This window comes from Pelophylax lessonae (genome assembly GCF_965119305.1).
Source record: "Pelophylax lessonae genome assembly, chromosome: 4".
Lineage (NCBI taxonomy): Eukaryota > Metazoa > Chordata > Amphibia > Anura > Ranidae > Pelophylax > Pelophylax lessonae.
The window spans coordinates 491,070,927-491,093,061 of record NC_138771.1 but is presented as its reverse complement, the minus strand read 5'-3'; the positions used below and the strand labels follow the sequence as shown (position 1 = coordinate 491,093,061).

At 47.3% G+C, this 22,135-nt stretch overlaps 1 protein-coding gene across 2 annotated transcripts in view; it reads left to right on the top strand.

The window, feature by feature from the left end:
- Window positions 1-22,135, top strand: part of KIAA1549 — a 186,685-nt gene that overhangs the window by 133,635 nt on the left and 30,915 nt on the right. For both annotated transcript variants that reach the window (XM_082255251.1, XM_082255250.1), the window contains exons 7-11: window positions 7,658-7,717; window positions 8,554-8,699; window positions 16,260-16,437; window positions 20,945-21,123; window positions 21,827-22,035. In XM_082255251.1, the coding sequence (XP_082111377.1) occupies window positions 7,658-7,717; window positions 8,554-8,699; window positions 16,260-16,437; window positions 20,945-21,123; window positions 21,827-22,035 (772 nt within the window). The remainder of the gene's footprint in view (window positions 1-7,657; window positions 7,718-8,553; window positions 8,700-16,259; window positions 16,438-20,944; window positions 21,124-21,826; window positions 22,036-22,135) is intronic.

Here is a 22,135-nt window from a genome sequence, read left to right as displayed (position 1 = left end):
TAAGGCTCTGTTTGCCTCTCTCATGGCGGCCCAGGCTGTCGCAAGTTGGACGCAGATGCTTAGGCGCGTCCTAGTGGCCGATTCGGCCTCGCCGGCGACCCTGGATATGGTGGATCAAATCCACCAGGGTGTCATGTATCTGTGTGATGCGGACTTGGACTTAGTCCCGTTGGCTGCACGTGTGCACAGCGTGGCGGTGTTGTCTCGCCGCCTGGTTTGGTTGAAATGTTGGTCGGTGGACCAATCTTCACGTAAGACCTTAGCCAATCTGCCTTATGATGGGTCTCGCCTTTTTGGGGAGTCCTTGGATGTGTTGATTAAGGGGATCACCGGAGGTAAGAGCACTCTCTTGCCCCATTTCCCCAAGGCTAAGGGGGCTTCTGGGAAGAAGCATGCTAATTTTCGGCCCCCTCAGGGATCCTTTCGTGCCTTTCGGTCGCACTACAAGGGCAAACCGTTCAAAGGTCAAGGCTCCCAGAAGAAGCCCTGGTCTGGGAAACAGAAGTCCGGTCAATCCGGATCCGCAGCCCATAACAGTGCGGCCTGAAGGGGCGCCCTCACCCAGTTTTGGGGTGGGGGGACGCTTGCTCGGTTTTCTTCAACCCTGGTTGGCCCGCGTGCGGGACAGATGGGTTCAGGAGATCGTTCGATCTGGTTACAAGATCGAGTTTCTCTCTCGGCCGGAGAGCAGATTTTTTCCCTCAAATCTTCAACTGTCTCCAGAGCGTTTGAGGGACCTGCACCGGGCGGTGCGGGACCTGAGGGCTCAGGGAGTGGTGGTTCCGGTGCCTCATTGGGACAGATTTCGGGGGTTTTATTCCAATCTGTTCACCGTGCCCAGGAAGGAGGGCAAGGTTCGTCCAATTCTGGACTTGAAGGCTCTGAACCGCTCTGTGCGGGTTCGCAAGTTCCGCATGGAATCCCTGCGGTCGGTGGTGGCTGCCCTGGTTCCGGGGGAATTCATGGCCTCCATCGATTTGAAGGATGCGTATCTTCACATCCCCATTTTCGAGGGTCACCAGAGGTACCTTCGATTCGCCATTGCGGAGGATCACTACCAGTTCGTGGCGTTGCCTTTTGGTCTCGCCTCGGCTCCGCGGGTCTTCACCAAGGTGCTTGCACCGGTTCTGGCATTATTGAGGGCCCAGGGCATTTCTGTCCTGGGGTATCTGGACGACATTCTGGTTCGGTCTGCGACCAGCCAGGGTCTGGAGAAGGACCTGTCTGTCACGATGCAAACTCTGCAGGAGTTCGGTTGGACGATAAATTTTCCAAAGTTGACACTGAGTCCGTCGGTTCGTCTTCCCTACCTGGGAATGATCCTGGACTCGGTGCAGGCGAAGGTCTTCCTGCCGGAAGACAAACTCAGAACTCTTCAGGAGGAAGTCAGGTCCCTCAGGGACGTTCCGCACTCGTCTCTGCGGACGTGCATGAGATGTCTGGGATTGATGGTCTCGGCCTTCGAGGCGATTCCCTTCGCCCAGTTTCACACGCGGGGTCTCCAAGCGGAGATCCTGTCCATGTGGGACGGGCGACCTCAATCTCTGGATCTTCAAATCTCGTTGAGTCATCGCACCAGAAGAGGCCTTATGTGGTGGCTCCAGTCCCCGATGGTGTCGGGGGGCAAGTCTTTTCGTCCTATCTCGTGGACGGTAATCACCACGGATGCCAGCCTGTCGGGCTGGGGTGGTGTTCTGGGCGTTCTGTCCGCCCAGGGAACTTGGTCGGAGGGGGAGTCCTCCCTTCCGATCAACATTCTGGAATTGCGTGCGATAAATCTCTGTCTTCATCGCTGGACGGACCGGCTGCAGGGCTGCCCGGTTCGGGTGCAGACGGACAATGCCACGGCGGTGGCCTACATCAACCACCAAGGGGGCACCAGGAGTGCCCGAGCGGCTCGAGAAGTGGCCGACATTCTGTCTTGGGCCGAGACTCATGTCCCGGCGATAACGGCGGTTCACATTCCGGGGGTGGAGAACTGGCAGGCGGACTATCTGAGTCGCCAGACCCTGGACCAGGGGGAATGGTCTCTCCACCCGGCTGTCTTCCAGATGTTGTGCGCGAAGTGGGGTCTTCCAGATGTGGACCTGTTCGCGTCTCGTCTCAACAACAAGGTGAGAAGGTTCGTGGCAAGGACGCGCGACCCTCGGGCAGACGCGTCGGACGCGTTAGTGGCCCCGTGGCATCAGTACAAGCTGATGTACGCGTTTCCACCGATTCAGTTGCTGTCCAGGTTCCTTCGCAGGTTACACTCGGAACGCAGCACGGTGATTCTTGTGGCACCGGACTGGCCTCGCCGGTCCTGGTCGCAGACCTTGTGAATCTGGCGGTCGACGCCCCGTGGCATCTGCCTCTTCGAGACGATCTCCTGTCTCAAGGACCGATATACCATCCTGCTTTACAGTCGCTGGCTTTGACGGCCTGGCTGTTGAGACCGAGGTCCTGAAGGAGAAGGGTCTCTCCCCAGAGGTCGTTCATACCTTGATCAACGCGAGGAAGTCTTCCTCGGGGAAGGTTTATTACCGTACTTGGAAGGCCTATTTTGCCTGGTGTGAGTCCAGGGGGTTTTCGCCCCGCACGTACTCGGTTTCCCGAGTGCTGTCCTTCCTTCAAACGGGTGTCGATCAGCGTTTGGCGCTGGCTACGATAAAGGGTCAGGTGTCTGCGCTGGCCGTTCTGTTTCAACGTCCCGTGGCTTCCAACTCCTTGGTTGGCACTTTTGTTCAGGGAGTGCGGCATCTGGTTCCTCCTAGGAGGGATCCTCTGCCTCCTTGGGACTTGAATCTTGTTCTATCTGTGTTACAACGTGCTCCTTTTGAACAGATCAGGGAGATCTCGTTGTCTATGTTGTCCAAAAAGGTCGCCTTTTTGGTTGCGATCACTTCGGCTCGCAGAGTGTCGGAGCTGGCGGCTTTGTCCTGCAAGTCTCCGTATCTGGTTGTTCATTTGGATAAGGTGGTCTTGCGACCTAATCCTTCTTTTCTTCCGAAGCGAGTTTCGGAATTCCATCTTAATGAAGATATTGTCTTGCCTTCGCTGTGCGCGAAGCCTAAACATCCAAAGGAGGTGAGACTACATTCTTTGGATGTTGTTCGGGCGATAAGGGTTTACCTTAAATCGACTGAGTCCTTTCGAAAGACGGACTCCTTGTTTGTTCTTCCAGAGGGTCCTCGGAAGGGCATGGTGGCGTCGGCCTCTACCATCGCCAAATGGATCAGGCAGACCATTGAACAGGCCTATGCTTTGCAGGGGAAGGTTCCCCCTGTGCCTGTGAAGGCGCACTCTACTAGATCTCTGAGTACGTCTTGGGCCTGTCGTCATGGGGCTTCTGTAGCCCAGGTGTGTAAGGCGGCGACCTGGTCGACCGTGCACACTTTCACAAAATTCTACAAAGTAGATGTTCAGGCATCGGCGGATGCTTCCTTTGGTCGCAAGGTTCTTAGTGCGGCAATTCCCTAGGGTCCCTTGTTGGGGACCTCTGGCTGTTGGGATAAGTTTTTTATCCCCTGGTTATTTGTCTTTTCCTGGGTTGTTGCTCCTGTTGAGCAATTATTTTTCCTGTAGCCCAGCTGGTTTCCTTCCTTTGGTAAGGTTCCTTTCTTTGATGCGGAGACTGCGTTGCCTTTCGGCGCGGATGCGTTTCCCACCCCTCATGTTTGCACTGCTTTGGGACGTCCCCATATGTGACGAATATGAAGAGGCGGCGACTGTCGGAGGACGTAAGAGAAAACTGAATTTTTGTAAAATCTTACCTGTAAAATTCCTTTCTCTGAGTCCTCCGACAGTCGCCGCCCCCGCCCATCTTTTGGGGTTTGGTTGTATACTCTACTGCTATTCCACTGAAACTGAGATATGGTTGCAGGAAGTAGGAGGGTATTGACTGAGGGGACCACCCCTTGAGGGTGGGATATGTTAAAAGCTTTAATATTAACATATTCTGTCCTAGCTACTCCTTCGGAGCAAAGTCTAATACCCCATATGTGACGAATATGAAGAGGCGGCGACTGTCGGAGGACTCAGAGAAAGGAATTTTACAGGTAAGATTTTACAAAAATTACGTTTTTTTTTCTTGAAATAACAAAAGTTCTTTTTACTTGCTCTGCAATGGAATTGCACAGAGCAGAGCCCACCCATACCCCCACTCTCTGATCATCTTCTGTGTCATCATAGCAAGGTGCTTGTTATGGGGTGGACGTGCAGGCTCGCTCCCGAGTCAGGCTGCGTGCATCCATAGACACACACAGCACTGCTTGGCCCAGTCCCCCTGCTCTCTGCTCACAGACTTGGAAATCCAGCAAGCAGTTTTCCGCAGTGGAGACCCTTAGGGAGTAATACAGCCAATAGGAAATTCAGCCCATCCTCCACCTACATCTTTAAACATAGTTTTGTCTTGAGCTGTTAATGATTTGATAATGATTTAAATGTAAAAAGTAAAATGTCATGGTAATGGTACATCTTTCCCCATGGATCCCAGAGACAACAGTGACCTGCACTCATGTTACCCTCCTGATGATGTAATGGCAATCTGAGTTCAGGCTGGCATTCTCATGTTCTCTCTCTGGAAGATGATGTCACTGTGTATTCAGTGGCTGTTTACACAGACAAAGCCCCCCATCTCCTGCCTTCCTGAATCCCCCTGAATAATATGGAGTCAGAACAAAGGAGATTCCTGAGCCGTAAACTTTCCCACATTCCCCCGCTCTGGAGGACAAATAAACTGAGGATCAGAGGAGTGGAAAGACCAGATTCATACATTATTCCAGGATATCCATGAGTAGAGAGAAGATGGAGTTACTTAAAAATGTTCTTGTTATTTCATAAAAATCTTTATTTGGCCAAGCAGTCTGAGGTGAGAATTCACTACGATTAGTCTGAATTCTATTAGTCCTTTTATTCCATAATATTTTTCACTTTAGATTCACACATGAATATCATATAGTGTAGGTGTGGAAAAGTCATTACCTTCATTGTACACTACAGGACACAGTATTTGCAGTTATAGACCGTGGGTTAAATGCACACTACCTTCCCGTAATTCTCTACAAACCACCCATCCTTTCTCCACTGATCATCAACGTAAGGGAGCATGTCTCCACTGGCCATCAATGTAAGGGAGCATTTCTCCACTGATCATCAACGTAAGGGAGCATTTCTCCACTGGCCATCAATGTAAGGATGCTGTTCTTCACTGACCTCCAATGTAAGGATGCATTTCTCCACTGACCGCCAATGTAAGGATGCATTTTTCCTCTGACTACCAATAGTAGGGGTGCATTGTCCATTGATCACCAATGTATGGGTGCATTTCAGCACTGTCCACCAATGTAAGAGTGCATTCCTTCACTGACTGTCTATGGAGGGGGGCATTTCTCCACTGGTCACCAATGTTAGGTGCATTGTCCCTCTGGTCACCAATGTAAGGGTGCATTGTCCACTGGTCACAAGTGTAAGGGTGCATTGTCCACTGGTCACCAATGTAAGGGTGCATTGTCCACTGGTCACCGATGTAAGGGTGCATTGTCCCACTGATCACCAATGTAAGGGTGCATTGTCCACTGGTCACCAATGTAAGGGTGCATTGTCCACTGGTCACCAATGTAAGGGTGCATTGTCCACTGGTCACCAATGTAAGGGTGCATTGTCCACTGGTCACCAATGTAAGGGTGCATTGTCCACTGGTCACCGATGTAAAGGTACATTGTCCCACTGGTTACCGATGTAAGGGTGCATGGTCCACTGGTCACCAATGTAATGGTGCATTGTCCACTGGTAAACAATGTAAGGGTACATTGTCCCACTGGTCACCAATGTAAGGGTTCATTGTCTACTGGTCACCAATGTAGGGGTGCATTGTCCCCTGGTCACCAATGTAAGGGTGCATTGTCCACTGGTCACCAATGTTAGGGTGCATTGTCCCACTGCTCACCAATGTAAGGGTTCGTTGTCCACTGGTCACCAATGTAAGGATGTATTGTCCACTGGTCACCAATGTAAGGGTGCATTGTCCACTGGTCACCGATGTAAAGGTACATTGTCCCACTGGTTACCGATGTAAGGGTGCATGGTCCACTGGTCACCAATGTAATGGTGCATTGTCCACTGGTAAACAATGTAAGGGTACATTGTCCCACTGGTCACCAATGTAAGGGTTCATTGTCTACTGGTCACCAATGTAGGGGTGCATTGTCCCCTGGTCACCAATGTAAGGGTGCATTGTCCACTGGTCACCAATGTTAGGGTGCATTGTCCCACTGCTCACCAATGTAAGGGTTCGTTGTCCACTGGTCACCAATGTAAGGATGTATTGTCCACTGGTCACCAATGTAAGGGTGCATCGTCCACTGGTCACCAATGTAAGGGTGCATCGTCCACTGGTCACCAATGTAAGGGTGCATCGTCCACTGGTCACCAATGTAAGGGTGCATCGTCCACTGGTCACCAATATAAGGGTGCATTGTCCACTGGTCACCAATGTAAGGGTGCATTTTCCACTGGTAAACAATGTAAGGGTGCATTGTCCCACTGGTCACCAATGTTAAGGGTTCGTTGTCCCCTGGTCACCAATGTAAGGGTGCATTGTCCACTGGTCACCAATGTAAGGGTGCATTGTCCCACTGGTCACCAATGTAAGGGTGCATTGTCCCACTGGTCACCAATGTAAGGGTGCATTGTCCACTGGTCACCAATGTAAGTGTGCATTGTCCACTGGTCACCAATGTAAGTGTGCATTGTCCACTGGTCACCAATGTAAGGGTGCATTGTCCACTGGTCACCAATATAAGGGTGCATTGTCCACTGGTCACCAATGTAAGGGTGCATTGTCCACTGGTAAACAATGTAAGGGTGCATTGTACCACTGGTTACCAATGTAAGGGTTCATTGTCTACTGGTCACCAATGTAAGGGTGCATCGTCTACTGGTCACCAATGTAAGGGTGCATCGTCTACTGGTCACCAATGTAAGGGTGCATTGTCCCCTGGTCACCAATGTAAGGGTGCATTGTCCACTGGTCACCAATGTAAGGGTGCATCGTCTACTGGTCACCAATGTAAGGGTGCATTGTCCCCTGGTCACCAATGTAAGGGTGCATTGTCCACTGGTCACCAATGTTAGGGTGCATTGTCCCACTGGTCACCAATATAAGGGTGCATTGTCCACTGGTCACCAATGTAAGGGTGCATTGTCCACTGGTCACCGATGTAAGGGTGAATTGCCCATTGGTCACCAATGCAAGGGTGCATTTCTCCACTGGCTGTCAAAGTAAGAGTGCATTTCTCCACTGGTCACAAGTGTAAGAGTGCAATTCTTCACTGACCACCAATGTAGGTGAAATGTCTCCACTGACTACCAATGTAAGGGGATTATTACAATGTTAATTGTCATGCTCACATACCATGAGCTGTAGATGCAATAAAGTTGTTTTTAGCAGCGGTTCCCTGGGACCTAAAAATGATTGAAAGGGTTTCTCTTAAAGAATGAAGGTTGAGAAAGGCTAGACACACAATGCTATTGGTTATTATTATCATTTTAATATTGCAGACTATGTCGTAACACAAACTTTAAAATATAATTGTTTTCCATATTATATGTTTCATTGTATACAGTCAGATTCCAGTTGTGGAAAAGTTGTAATGCTTGTGTGTCATTGTGTTTTTAGCCTCTCAATATCCGCAGCTCAATACCTCCCCACACCTGAAGGATTCCTGGCTGCGCACAGGTAAGGGTCCTTATAGTGAGAGTTCTGTTTTAACTTATACAAAATCTAGAAGAGCCTTATGCTAGCAATGCAGTAGATGTCAGCTTGAGTTAAAGCGTAAGCCCAGGCAAAACTTTTTATTCTGTTTGGGATATATTGGGAAAGGGTTATAGCCTCTGCTATGCTAATACATTTTTAATGCCATCTGTGTCCCTATTGGGTTGTCAAGACAGGAAACGATTGATAAAATCTGTCAAACATGAACACGCACAAAAAAAAAAAAACACTTTTTTAGTAGCACGAGGAAGGAAAAGACCTTCTTTCAAAGGTTTAACTGCTGAGCCTTCCGCAGGCCAAAGATGATCAGATTTTCTTTCCTGCAATTATGGGTATTGTATTCTGCCTACCCGGCTGGCTTAATGAAATGATTATTGCTAGCAGCTAGGCTGATTCCACTCTAGTTGATCATTGGATTGAATTGGTTACCGTCAGCCTGCCCATACATGGATTGAAACTGGCTGAACCAGTCCAAATCATGTATGGCCGGCTTAGTTGATTTCAATAAAGAAGAGAAGCTAGTACAACTGTGCAAGACTTGAGGGAAGGCAGGTTTGAAGGTACATATGAATACTGTATGCTGTTTAATAGCTGAAGGCCATTTTAGATCTACAGTTAAGTAGTTATAAGCCTGCTCAAGTGCCCCCATAGCAAGAGGCTTGTTATTGGTGGCACTCGGCAGGGGGGAGGAGCCAGGGCCGCTGGCAGAGGATCGGGGCTGCTTTGTGCAAAACCATTGCGGAGTGTTGTAGAATACCATTTCCATGCCTACAATTATTCTTCCCATTTGTTTGCGGCAGTTTTGCTTGGTGTCCAGGAGCAGCAGCTGAGGGACGAGGCTTTTCAGACAGAGATGGAGAGGAAGCTTGCTCAGCTCATCGGCGAAGCCACTTTACAGAAACGGCGCTGGAAGAGAGCCAGCTATGCCGGGAGCAACGCCGTGCAGGTGAGATGGGGAAAAATGTATTCTTCTCACCTGATCCCAGAGGGGAAGCACCAGGACTGCTGCAGGAAGCTTTCATTGGATAAATTCTTGTAGAGTTGTAGTTAAACATTAAATTGTAACAGAGAAGTTTTAGTTGCCTATTAGTCATGATGTATTGGAGATTACTTGTTAGAAGACTGCAAAAAAAAAAAAATGTCTTGAGGGAGTTTAGCTAAGAGATGTTTTTTCTTTTTTTGTCTAATTTTGCTGGACCAATCATGTTCACAAGCTTAGCTCACAGTACTGTGCTGCCACCTGGTGGGGAGTGGTTGTATGTACTAGCAGAGTAATTGAAAGGATATGGGTTTAATTAAAAGGAAATGTGCCCTGAGGAAGTATAGAGAGTGTCAGTAGAGATGTCCCCTTCTGAAAAAACTAGTTACCTGGCTGTCGGCTTTGGTACTTCGATCCACATATCTGGAACAGGTATATCCATTAGGAGCTCTGGGTTTCCTGATCTGCATACTTATTTTGAGTCAGTGTCTCAATGGTTGGTCTGTATTAAAACCAGCTACAGTCAGAAATGTAGCATTTTCGGAGGAAGGTCAGTAATTGCAGACTGATGTTTCTCCAAGTACAGGTTTCTTCAAAGACAGACCCATAGTCTAAATTTAGTGTTTAAAGAAAACCATCTCCTTGTAGTGAGCAGGGCCTTGCTGATGGGTTGGCAGAAGAAGTGACTGCCTTGAGCACAGCGGCAGGAGGAAGCGCAAAAAGGACAGGACCTTCAATCTGTGCTGTTAAGGTAGTTTACAGCTCATGGTAGGGTGCACTGTGGCCTTTTAGTATTGGATGCCAAAGGACCTTGTCCTTACAGTGATGGTGAAAAAAGTATAAAATAATATATAGCATTCTGGAATACTTTTGCATTAGAATTTTTCCCAGTTATATCTTCTCATGTATCAGTCGTGATCAATGCATAAATTATTGAAATAAACAATATTTCTCTATCGCTCATTGACAGACGTAGTCCTCGGTGATTCAGCACCTTCGGGTTATGCTGCCCTCCACAGGAGTAGGACTAGACAGGAAATAAAATGCTCTGGCCACACCCTAGGGGCAGTCCCCGAGGGTATATCCTCTCTCTCTCTGCCACAGCAAATCATTTTTTTTCTGTCTAGTCAGGAGTAAGGACCTAGATACCTTGCTGGGATCTTCGGTCCTGGCAGGATTTTTTTCTTAAAAAGATTTTTTAGACAGCTTTTTTTCTCCAGTGTTCCTGTGAGATCTTCAAGCAAGAAAGCTGAACTGGGCGACGGGCTGGATGTTGAGATCCGGTGGTCACCCCAGTTCAGCCTACGAGCGCGTGCAGGCCATAGCTCCGCGCTGGGTCGGCCGCGACATAGTCCCACTGGAGGGACTGACCCTGCGAGTTAAACGTCTCGCTGAAACGCCAAGGACCATGAGTCACGGCGTTCGTATTGGTCGACAGCCCTCCCGCCCCGGTGGAGAGGGGTACTGTCAGGAGTTGACGCCCGCCTGGTTCCGGTATGGTGAGTAGTATGTTCCCCCTTTCCCCTGACGGGTCTTGTGGTGAACGCGGGCCCCTCTCTGTATGGTAAGGATGAGTTCCCCTCTATCCTATAACATGGAACAGATCCCCCTACTTTGAGTGTGATTTTTATGTGCAAAAAGCCAGGAGGCTTGGTTTGGGAGCTGACAATCTAATTGTAAATATGTTAAAAGATTGTAATCAGTGGCAGTACGGTAATCTTACTGTGATAATATAAGTATCCTACCAGTCAGAAGCCACGGACATGTAGACTGCTTTCCAAGTCAGGTCTCCAGCAATAGCAGGCCTTCCGACGGCCATGCGGTCCGCCAGGGTCCGGTACCGCCGACCAGGCTAATTCCCCATGTAGAGAAGGTGTTGTGATGCTCTGCAGTCACGCCGCTATTCGGTACAACCGCCGCCATTGCTTGCTAGATCGCACGAGGCCGCCATTTTGGCGTAGCCTCGTGTCTCCAGCATGGGGGCGGCCATGTTTGAGGTGATCCAAACACCTCGTGGAGCTAGGGGAGGCGCCGGAAGGCGTACGGAGGGGCGGAGCCGCCTCCTTTCTTCCCGGGCAGCCAGCCAAGAGACTTCCTGTCGATTCGAGACAGTGCTGAGACAAGTGCAGTGGAAAACTCTGAGCATCAAGTGGTGAGCCTGGGGGTCTATCTCTCTCTCTCTCGCTCGATAGGGGTCCCTGAGCAGCTAACACTGAGGGGCTTTGTGGCGCTGGGGGTCTAAAAAAAAAAAAAAAAAAAGTTTTATTTTTGGATTGAATTTTCCGGGAAGTAACTGGAATTATCATGGACCCTGCCACACAAGCACCCCCACCTGTTTCCCTCGAAGGGACCACGGGACCCGCCGGTGCACAGAGTATAGACGCATTTACATCAGTTTTGGAGTCTTTGGTGGCTCGGGTGGAGACGGCCTGTCAGGGACGGGGGTCAAGAAAGCGACCCCCGCCTACCCCTATATCATCTGACACCTCTGACTCAGATTCAGAGATGGTCACTGCAGCTGCAGGTCCCTCTGCAAGGGCTGTTATCTCAGGTAAAGTTCCCTCAGACAGTGAGGAGGACGTTCATTCTTCCGCCATAATTCGGGAAGAAGCATTGGTGGACGCACTAGTTGTGGCGGTGCGGGAAACCTTAAGACTTGAGGTTTTACCGGCAGAGGCAACTGAAACAGAGATTCCCTTTGGTACTAACAAGCCCATCAAAACGGTGAAGGTTTTTCCTGTACCCAAGTGTTTTGGTAATAAGATTAAAGAAGAATGGGAGCATTCTAAGCGTACCTTTACTATTTCCAAGCGTATTGCTAGACGCTATCCGTTTGAGGAATCCCTCATTAAGAAATGGACGGTACCACCAGTGGTGGATCCACCTATTTCCAGGCTGAATAAAGCCACGGTTATCCCAGTGGAGGACACTTCGTCCTTTAAGGATCCGGTGGATCGAAAGGTGGAAGCGGAGTCCCGCACTATCTTCTCCCTGATAGGGTCAGCATTTAGACCAGTAATTGTTATTGGTCTAGTTTCCCAGACACTAACGGAATGGGCGAGATTGATACGCCAAGACCTGAGGGGGAAAGATATCCCCCAGGGAACATCTGATTTGATGGAACAGATTATACAAGGGCTACAGTTTGTCTGTGACGCAGCCTTGGATGCTACCCCCCTATTAGGGAATGTATCTATGTCAGCGGTAATCCTCAGACGTGTGCTGTGGTTAAAATGCTGGTCAGCAGACCTAGGTTCCAAAAAGACCTTGACGAATCTCCCCTTTCAGGGGAATCGCCTATTTGGGGCCACCCTAGATGAGATCATTAAGGACGCCACTGGGGGCAAAAGCACTTTCTTGCCACAGGTTGCTAAAGCTAAGGGACCTCGTAACAAGCGAGGACCTTTCTTTACCGCCCATAAAGGGTTCGCACGCCCGGCTGGAACAAGCGGGAAAGGCAAGACTCCTCCAGGAGGGTTCAAGAAGGGCTGGTCGGACAAACAGAGGACCGACTCAGCCAAACCCGAAGCAAAGGATTACACAGCCTGAAGGTGCGCCCCCACCCGGTTTGAGGGTGGGAGGACGTTTTCACCGGTATTCAGGACATTAGATCGAGCATCGACTACTGCTACCGGTGCGATTCTTCCCTTCCAACATTTAAGTACTACAGGGAGCGGTAGTCACCGTTCCCTGAACAGATCTTTTCCTTTACCTTTTCCTAAGATTAGTCTCAATTCCCCACAGGAATCGGATCTGGTTGACCAGACAGACCAAGAAGCCTCTAGCCAGGTGACTTCGGTCCCTGAGGTTCAACCAGGAAAGATCACCGTTCCTGATAGGAATCAGGTGTCTGATAAATGTGTGGGAACAGAAAACGACCAGACTTTCTCGGATGGTCGGGGCCAGATAGCTCTAGGGACGCCTGGTTCAGATCCAGTCAGCGCCAGTGGTCCTAGAAATTCTAGGCTGGCCTCGTCAAGCCGGCCTGGCCGACTTGGACTTGCTAGTCGCGGACGTTCCGTGGGAACTTCGTCTCAGGGAGTATCTGCGGTCTCAAGGACCAATCTACCATCGTGCTTTACAGTCGCTGGTTTTAATGGCCTGGCCATTGAGACCCAAGTACTGAAGGACAGAGGGTTGTCAGCTTCAGTCATTCCTACCCTTATTAAAGCAAGGAAAGCGACTTCCAGCAGAGTCTATTATCACACATGGAAGACTTATATCGCGTGGTGCGAATCTTTAGGATTTCCTCCATGTACCTATTCGGTGACTCGAATATTGGCCTTTTTGCAAAAAGGGGTTGAGCAGAAACTAGCCTTGAGCACCATCAAGGGTCAAGTTTCAGCATTAGCAATCTTCTTTCAGAAACCTTTAGCTACCAAGTCCTTGGTGCGGAATTTCATCCAGGGGGTGCGGCACCTGGCTCCACCAGTCTGCGCGCCCTTACCGCCCTGGGATCTTAATTTGGTTTTGTCGGTTCTACAGAAACCTCCCTTTGAAAACATCAGGGAGATTCCCTTGCTTACTTTATCCCAGAAGGTGGCCTTCTTGGTGGCTATCACTTCTGCACGCAGGGTGTCAGAACTGGCTGCTTTATCATGCCAGTCCCCATACTTAGTGATTCATAGGGATAAGGTAGTACTTCATCCTAAGCCATCCTTTCTTCCTAAGGTGGTTTCAGATTTTCATCTGAATGAAGATATTGTACTACCTTCCTTGTGTCCTCAGCCCAATCATCATCGGGAACATGCGTTGCATTCCTTGGATGTGGTTCGGGCAATCAGAGTATACCTGAAGGCTACGGAATTGTTCCGTAAGACGGATTCACTTTTTGTGATCACGGATGGCCCCAGAAAGGGGTTGCCTGCATCTGCCGCGACTATCGCCAAATGGATTAGACAGACGGTGGTACAGGCTTATTCTATTAAGGGTTGGAGTCCTCCGTTCCCTGTTAGGGCGCACTCCACTCGAGCGCTCAGTACTTCCTGGGCCTTTCGCCATCAGGCGTCAGTGGTCCAGGTATGTAAGGCGGCCACCTGGTCGTCGGTACATACCTTTACAAAATTTTATAAAATTGATGTGATGGCATCGGCGGATGCCTCATTTGGCCGCAAGGTTTTGCAGGCCGCAATTTGAGGAGACCGGAGGTCTACCTCGAGGATTTTTTCTGTTGAAAGATTTTTGTTGAGTCTCATCATTGAGGATGAGCATTGTAAAACTTCTAGTTGGCACCGGTTGGGCCTTCTAGATTGGATTTAATTTCCATTTCTCCCACCCCTCATTTGTGGTACTGCTTTGGGACGTCCCGAAGGTGCTAAATCACCGAGGACTACGTCTGTCAATGAGCGATAGAGAAAAATGGATTTTTGTAAAATCTTACCGTAAAATCCTTTTCTCTTAGCTCCATTGACAGACGTAGTACCCGCCCCTCTGTTTTGGAGTTGGGTTGGGTTAAATTCTCTAAACACTGCTTTGTAACATAACTGATTTGCTGTGGCAGAGAGAGAGAGGATATACCCTCGGGGACTGCCCCTAGGGTGTGGCCAGAGCATTTTATTTCCTGTCTAGTCCTACTCCTGTGGAGGGCAGCATAACCCGAAGGTGCTGAATCACCGAGGACTACGTCTGTCAATGAGCTAAGAGAAAAGGATTTTACGGTAAGATTTTACAAAAATCCATTTATTTCTAGTGCAAAATATGTCCAATGTATGAGACTTGTAGGCTGCAAATGGTCCGGCTGTCAAATGCTTTCCTGGCAGCAAAGCGGAGATGAAGGATCAGTAAAGTATGTATTTTTATCTACAGTGGGTATAGAAAAGAATCATCTCCTTTTAAAATAATATTCTGTTGCTTTGTAGTCTAAATGAAGACAGACACGTGTTTTGTTTTATCCACCTGTATTCGCTCAATGAAACTTATAATATCCAAGCGAATTATATAACACCAAAATGTCAGAAAAAAACGAAATCACTGAGTTGGAAATAGGATCGCCCCCTTGTGTCAGTATTTTGTTGAGCCACCTTTTGCTTTAATTACAGCCTTTAGTCTGTTGGGAAATGTTTCCACTAACTTTGTACATCTAGAATTTGCAATATTTGCCCACTCTTCTTTGCAGAACTGCTCAAGTTCAGTTAAATTTGATGGTGACCATTCAATTAATTCCAAAGATTTTCAGTGGGGTGTAATTCAGGGCTCTGACAAGCCCGTGCAAGAACATTCACCTTTTTCTCCTTCAACCACTGTGTGGTAACCTTTGCTGCATGTTTTGGGCCATTGTCATGTTGTAAGGTAAGCTTTCTTTCCATTGACAACTTTCTGGCAGAGGGCAGCAGATTTTCCTCAAGAATTTGATGTTTTTTTACTCCAGCCATTTGACCTTCTATCCTGACAAGTGCTCCAGTCCTTGCTGGAGAGAAACCCCCATAACAGGATATTACCACCTCTATGCTTTACTGTAGGAATGGTGTTATTTGGATGGTGAGCTGTATTGGATTTCTGCCAGACATATAATTTGGTGTTGAGGCCAAATATCTAAATTTTAGACTCATCTGACCATAACACCTTTTTCCATGTGGCCTCAGAATCTTCAAGGTGCATTTTGGCAAAGCTCACATGTGGCCTTTTTTAAGGAGCGGCTTTTTTCTTGGAACCCTCCCATACAAGCCACATTTGTGGAGAATTTGTGATATTGTGGTCACATGCACACAATGACCACTCTTTGTCATAAATTACTGCAACTGCTTCAGAGTTGCTGTAGGCCTCTTGGTAGCCTCTGTGACCAGTTTCCTAGCTCTTTATCCAGTTTGAAATGATGACCTTATCCAGGGTGGGTCTGTGTTGTACTAAATACCTTCAACTTCATATTAATATACTTCACTGTGCTTCTAGGCATTCATAAAGCCTTTGAAATTGTTTTTTATCCATCTCCTGATTTGTGCCTGTCCACTTTATTCTGGAGATGTTTTGACACAGTGCCTTGCCATCCATAGTTGTTTGCTTCAGTTGCACTACCGGGGGACCGAAATGCTCCAGGAAAGTTATTTTCATGCTCAGCTAATCAAAATGACTACAGCTGATCACAGTTGAAAGTCAAATGGTTTCGTGTGCCATTGAGAAGGTGATTAGCTACACCTGAACGAGTTTACAAGTAATTTTTAGGAGGTGGGGGGATCCTTTTTCCAACTCAAACTGCAACGTTTATTGTACATGTTGGTGTTATATATTTCACTTGGATGTTATAAGTTGCATTGAGTAAATACAGATGGAGAAAACAAAAACTGTGCCTGTCTTCATTTCAGGCTTCAAAGCAACAGAATGTGTGTGCATGGATTGAGCTGTTTGCAAAATAACCCCTTCCTGAGCTCAGTGTTCTGTGTAGGGTGTAGTGTTGGGTGTAGGGCACTTTACTGCCAGGTTGAAGGGTACTGATCTGTGAATGAGGGCATTCATAGAGAACCCTTTGGATAGCCACATGCAGAAAGCCTGACACAGGACTATGAAGTGGTACTCACCTATTTTGTCCCCCAGGTGGTGAATATTTCCCGTCTTGAAGGTTTGGATGACCCAGTGGAGCTGATTTATTTCATTGAGGATCAGTACGGAGGACGGCTGGCTGCCGATAAGGCTTCTAGTTTGATAAATGAGGTGAACATCCAGCGAGCTGCCATCATCCTCGGATACCGACTGCAGGGCGTGGTGGCGCAGCGTAAGTGATACATTCATAAGCATCATCATATCGGTTTAGACTCAAAGACAAGGTTGATGCAATACGTGAGAACACCGCCACTGTGCGCACATCTTCCCCACTCAACATACATAACAGTACAGTCAACACTCTCCTCCTTTGAACTGGCTACTACTAAAGAGGTTAAAAACATTTTCTCAGACGCCCACCTAACCACCTGTTCCCTGGATCCGGTTCCCTCACAACTACTACAGACACCCTCTTATTCTATCCTATGCTCCCTTACTCACATCTTTAATCTCTCCCTCTCTAGTGGCACCTTCCCTCCCCTCTAAAACATGCGCAAATCACTCCCATACTTAAAAAGCCCTCACTGGACCCCACCAACCTGAACAACTTAAACTTCTAGAACGCTTAGTCTACAACTGTCTCAGCTCCTACCTCAGTGAAAATAACCTTCTTGATCCCTTACAGTCTGGCTTTCGCTCACAGCACTCCACTGAAACTGCCTAACTAAAACTCACCAATGATCTACTAACTGCCAAAACCAATGGCCACTACTCCATACTCTTATTACTTGACCTCTCTGTGGCCTTTGACACTGTTGACCACCCGCTCCTTCTTAATAAACTCTGTTCCCTTGGCCTCCAAGATTCTGCTCTATCTTGGTTCTCCTCCTACCTATCGCAGCGCTCCTTCAGCGTTACCCACAACTCTACCTCCTCCTCCCCATTGCCCCTTTCTGTGGGGGTTCCCCAAGGCTCTGTTCTTGGACCCCTCCTCTTCTCTATCTACATCGCCTCCCTCGGTCACTTGATAACTGCCCACGGTTTCCAATACCATCTCTACGCCGATGACACTCAAATCTATCTGTCTACTCCTCACCTCACTCCTTCAGTCTCCTCTCGCATTGCTAACTTACTTACTGACATATCAACATGGATGTCGCATCACTTCCTCAAACTAAATCTCTCTAAAACTGAGCTGGTAATTTCCCCCCCCCCCCCGCCCCGCCCGTGCCCCCCTCCATGACTTTTCCATCAAAACTAGTTATGCAACCAGCAATCCCTCCCCTCATGCCAGGGTACTAGGTGTAATCCTAGACCTGTCCTTTCAGCCCCAAATCCAATCATTGTCAAAAACTTGTAGACTTCACCCCTGCAACATCTCTAAAATTCGCCCCTTTTTAATAACTGAAACCACCAAGCTACTCATTCACTCCCTTGTTATTTCTCTCCTCGACTACTGCAACTCCCTTCTCATAGGCCTATCACTTCATAGTCTATCCCCTCTTCAGTCCATCATGAATGCTGCTGCCAGGCTTATCCACCTTACCAACTGCTCAGTGTCTGCCTCCCCTCTCTGCCAATCCCTACACTGGCTCCCGATTGCCGAGCGAATTAAATTCAAAATACTAACCGTAACATACAAAGCCACTCACAACTCTGCCCCAAGCTACATCACCAATCTTGTCTCCAAATATCACCCAAACCGTCCTCTCCGCTCCTCTCAAGACCTCCTACTCTCAAGCTCCCTTGTCTCCTCCTCCCATGCTCGTCTCCAGGATTTCTCCAGGGCCTCTCCCATCCTCTGGAATGCTCTACCTCAACCTGTACGGCTATCTCCTTCTCTAGCTGCTTTCAGGCAATCCCTGAAAACTCAGGGAAGCCTATCACACTGCCAACTAATCTGCCATCAGCTCATTCCCTACTCTTACAACCTCTTGTAACACCTGCCTTACTCTTACTCTTGTAACACCTGCCCCACCCCATTAGATTGTAAGCTCTTCTGAGCAGGGCCCTCTTAATCCTCTTGTATTTTATTGTATTGTAACTGTATTGTCTCCCTCTAACATTGTAAAGCGCTGCGTAAACTGCTGGCGCTATAGAAATCCTGAATAATAATAATAATTTTTACTAATTTCTGTAACTCCATTGTTCCCAGTGCCTGGTGCAGACAAGGGGACATTGACACCATGTACTAAAATAGTGAAAAATCAAACACAAGAGTTTGAGCAGCAAAAAATATACAAAGCTGAGTCATGGGAGTAATGCCTGGTACACATGGTAAGTTTATTTTTCATTCAAACCCAACAGGCTGAATGGAAAATAAACTGAGGAGCTTGCAAAGAGATTGCTGTACTAGCAATGCAATGTTAATACAGTGATCTCCCCGCTAAACTTATGTGTTTACATAGTTTACATAGGACCCCCCTCACCGACAGAACACACCGCTCAGCGCTCAGCAATTGGCTGCAAGCACTGATCAGATGCCAATCGGCTGCTGTTTTTACAGCATGCCTGTTCGACATAAGCAGGTCATTAGGGCGTATTCTGTCAGACAGGCTTCTGTACACACAAGCCGAATGTCAGCCGGTTAAACACAAAATGGCCAACATTCAGCCCGAGTGTACCAGCCTTTGGAGTAGGAGGAAATAGTAAGGTAATGAGAAAGCTACATATAAAATTGCAAGGTGTACATAGATAAGAAAATTATGGTTGTTTCTAAGTAGGCTGCATATAGGATGACATAGTGAATGAGGAAGTAATGCAGAATCTGTAAGCTGTATATAAGGTGACAGTGTGTGTCTTGTTATATAGTGGAGGAGAACACAGTGCAGGATCAGTAAGCAGTATATAAGGGGGCAGCGTGTGTCTTGTCAGATAGTGGAGGAGGAAGAAGTGCTTGGTCAGTAAAACAAGGCTTGAAAAATTGCTTTGAATCTAGGAGTCAAAAAAAAGTTATTAGCCAGTCTTTTTTTTTTTACTAACAAAGCTTTATTTTCAATGACAAAACCCCTTCTCTTATGTAGCCCTGATATGTATCTTTACAGATGCACAACACAGGTTTACACACAGGTATGCCTCTCCGCATTTCCCTAATAACCTTCTTAGCATCCCTAAGTACATTTAAAATCGTAATAAGTCTCCTATCACACACCATACCCCATACTCCTCTTACCAGTTCAATACCATACACCATATCCCGTATTCCTCTCACTAGTTCAATATCACACACCATACCCCATACTCCTCTTACCAGTTCAATACCATACACCATATCCCGTATTCCTCTCACTAGTTCAATATCACACACCATACCCCCGTACTCCTCTTACCAGTTCAATACCATACACCATACCCCATGCTCCTCTCACCATTCCAATATCACACACCATACCCCATACTCCTCTCTCCATTCCAATATCACGCACCATACCCCATACTCCTCTCACCAATCCGATATCACACACTATACTCCATACTCCTCTCACCAATCTGATATCTCACACTATATCCCATACTCCTCTTACCATTCCGATATCACACACCATATCCGGTACTCCTCTCACCTCTCCTATATCACACACCATACTCCATACTCCTCTCACCTCTCCTATATCACACACCATACCCCGTACTCCTCTCACCTCTCCTATATCACACACCATACCCCGTACTCCTCTCACCTCTCCTATATCACACACCATACCCCGTACTCCTCTCACCTCTTCTATATCACACACCATACCCCGTACTCCTCTCACCTCTCCTTCATCACACACCATACCCCGTACTCCTCGCACCAGATATCACATATCTCGTACTCCTCTCACCATCCTCTGCTATATATCAAACACCCTCGTATTCTGTATCCTTCCTTCCTGATCTATATAGTACCTATATACACCAGTCATATAAAAGGGTGTACAATACCTGTAAACAAAACCCTGGTAAATCCTGCCTCCCTAGTACAGTCCAATGCAAAAGGCTCAGAATATCTTTAATAGCAGAGCAGCCATTTTTTCCTCTGGTGGAAGTGACGCTGGGTTCCACTGTCAGGAAGTGTCGTTGAAGCCATGAGTGTGTTTGTGTGTGTGTTCCAAGCTGCTGGGAGGAGTGGCCATAATGAGGGGAGGGGCTGACAAAAGCCCAGTCGCCAGGACAGAATTTATAGTTACCATGGCGACCTTGCACCTGGGATTTGTCGAGCCCTGCAGTAAACTGTACATGTAAAGTGACTGTGTGTGCCTTATCAAATACTGGAGGAGGAAGCAGTGCTGTATCAGTAATTTTTATGAATGGTGACAGTATGTGTGTGTGTTTTCATGTGGTGGAGGAGGAAGCAGTGTTGGATCAGTATTCGGTATGAATGGTGGCAGTGTGTGTTTTGTTATATGGTGGAAGCAGTACTAGATCAGTAAACTGTGTATAAGGTGACAGTGTGTGAAATGTTAGACAGTGAGAAGTAAGCAGCGGTGGATCACTAAGTAGAGAGAGGTTTTGCACCAAAATGTATGATTGCTTGAAGAGATACATTTCAAGGATGCCATTAAGAGATGGCAGGTGCCAAATGGCATATGGAAAGGGAGTTTCAAAAGAGACAGATGCATATAGAAAGCCTTGAGAACAAGAATCAATATGTTCATAGTAGAGGTGGAGAGAGTTTTATGCTAAGTAGAGTTGCCTTCAAGAAAATACTGGGGTGTTAAGAGATGCGTGAAGTTTCTGTAATTTTCTTTCTGCAGCAATGAACCAACCCCCAGAGACTGACCGGCAGGCACAGAATCTGTGGATCATCGTGGGTGTGGCTGTGCCAGTGTTAGTGGTGACCATCATCATAGTCATCTTGTACTGGAAACTCTGCCGAACCGACAAACTCGACTTCCAGCCGGATACAATGAGCAACTTACAGCAGAGACAGAAGGTGAGGTCTGTCCCGAGAGGGCCGTGCCATCTCTTACCAGAAGCTAATTTTCTAGATTCTAGAGATTGAGTTTTGTGCCCAGTTGATGTGGAAGCGAATCAGAGTTATTTTGGCACATATAGGTGATTACAGGATATCATGGTCTGTTTTTAACTTTATGACATAGCTTATGGTGACTTAAAACGGAATAATGGTGGCAATTTGTCTCTGCTTCTGTAGTCTTCACATGGTGTTCATTGGTAAAGATCTAACTTGACAGTGATGTCAGTGGGGGTATTTACTAAAACCGAACAGTGCAAAATCTGGTGAATCTTTGCATAGAAACCATTCAGTATCCAGGTTTTATTGTCCAAGCTTAATTGAACAAGCTGAAGTTAGAAGCTGATTGGCTACCATGCACAGCTGTACCAGATTATGGGTGCTCTAGTTTTCGGAAATCTCCACCAATGTGTCTAAGTCATTCTAATATCAATTTTAATAAAGAAGAACAAAAATTAAATAATACTTTGTATATGATGCTTGTAAATGCATCTGATCGAGCACATACCTTTGTTTGTTTTTTTTTTTTGATTGATACATAATTTTTTAGTATCTTTCCAAATCCAGACACTATAATATATGGTAGACCATAGCAGTGATACTTTGTATATACAACATACAAAGAGTTTTTTTGATTCATTGTGTTCTGTGCTTCCCCCTATAGCTCCAAGCCCCTAACGTAAAGGGATTTGACTTTGCCAAGCAACACCTGGGCCAGCACAATAAAGATGAAGTTCTTATTGTACATGAGCCTCCTCTGCCTGTGATACATGGACCCCTAAAAGACTCCACCCCCTCTGAAAACGGAGACATCCCTACCCCAAAGTCCAAGGCTTCTGCTAAGCCCAACAAGATTGGGCGCCACCGTGGCAGGTAAGTTCTGAAGAAATGCTCTGAATCTGGTGCTAAAATATGTATCTGCTATTGGTAGTAGGGCACTGATTGGCTGTTGGAGAGAGTGTCTGATGCTATC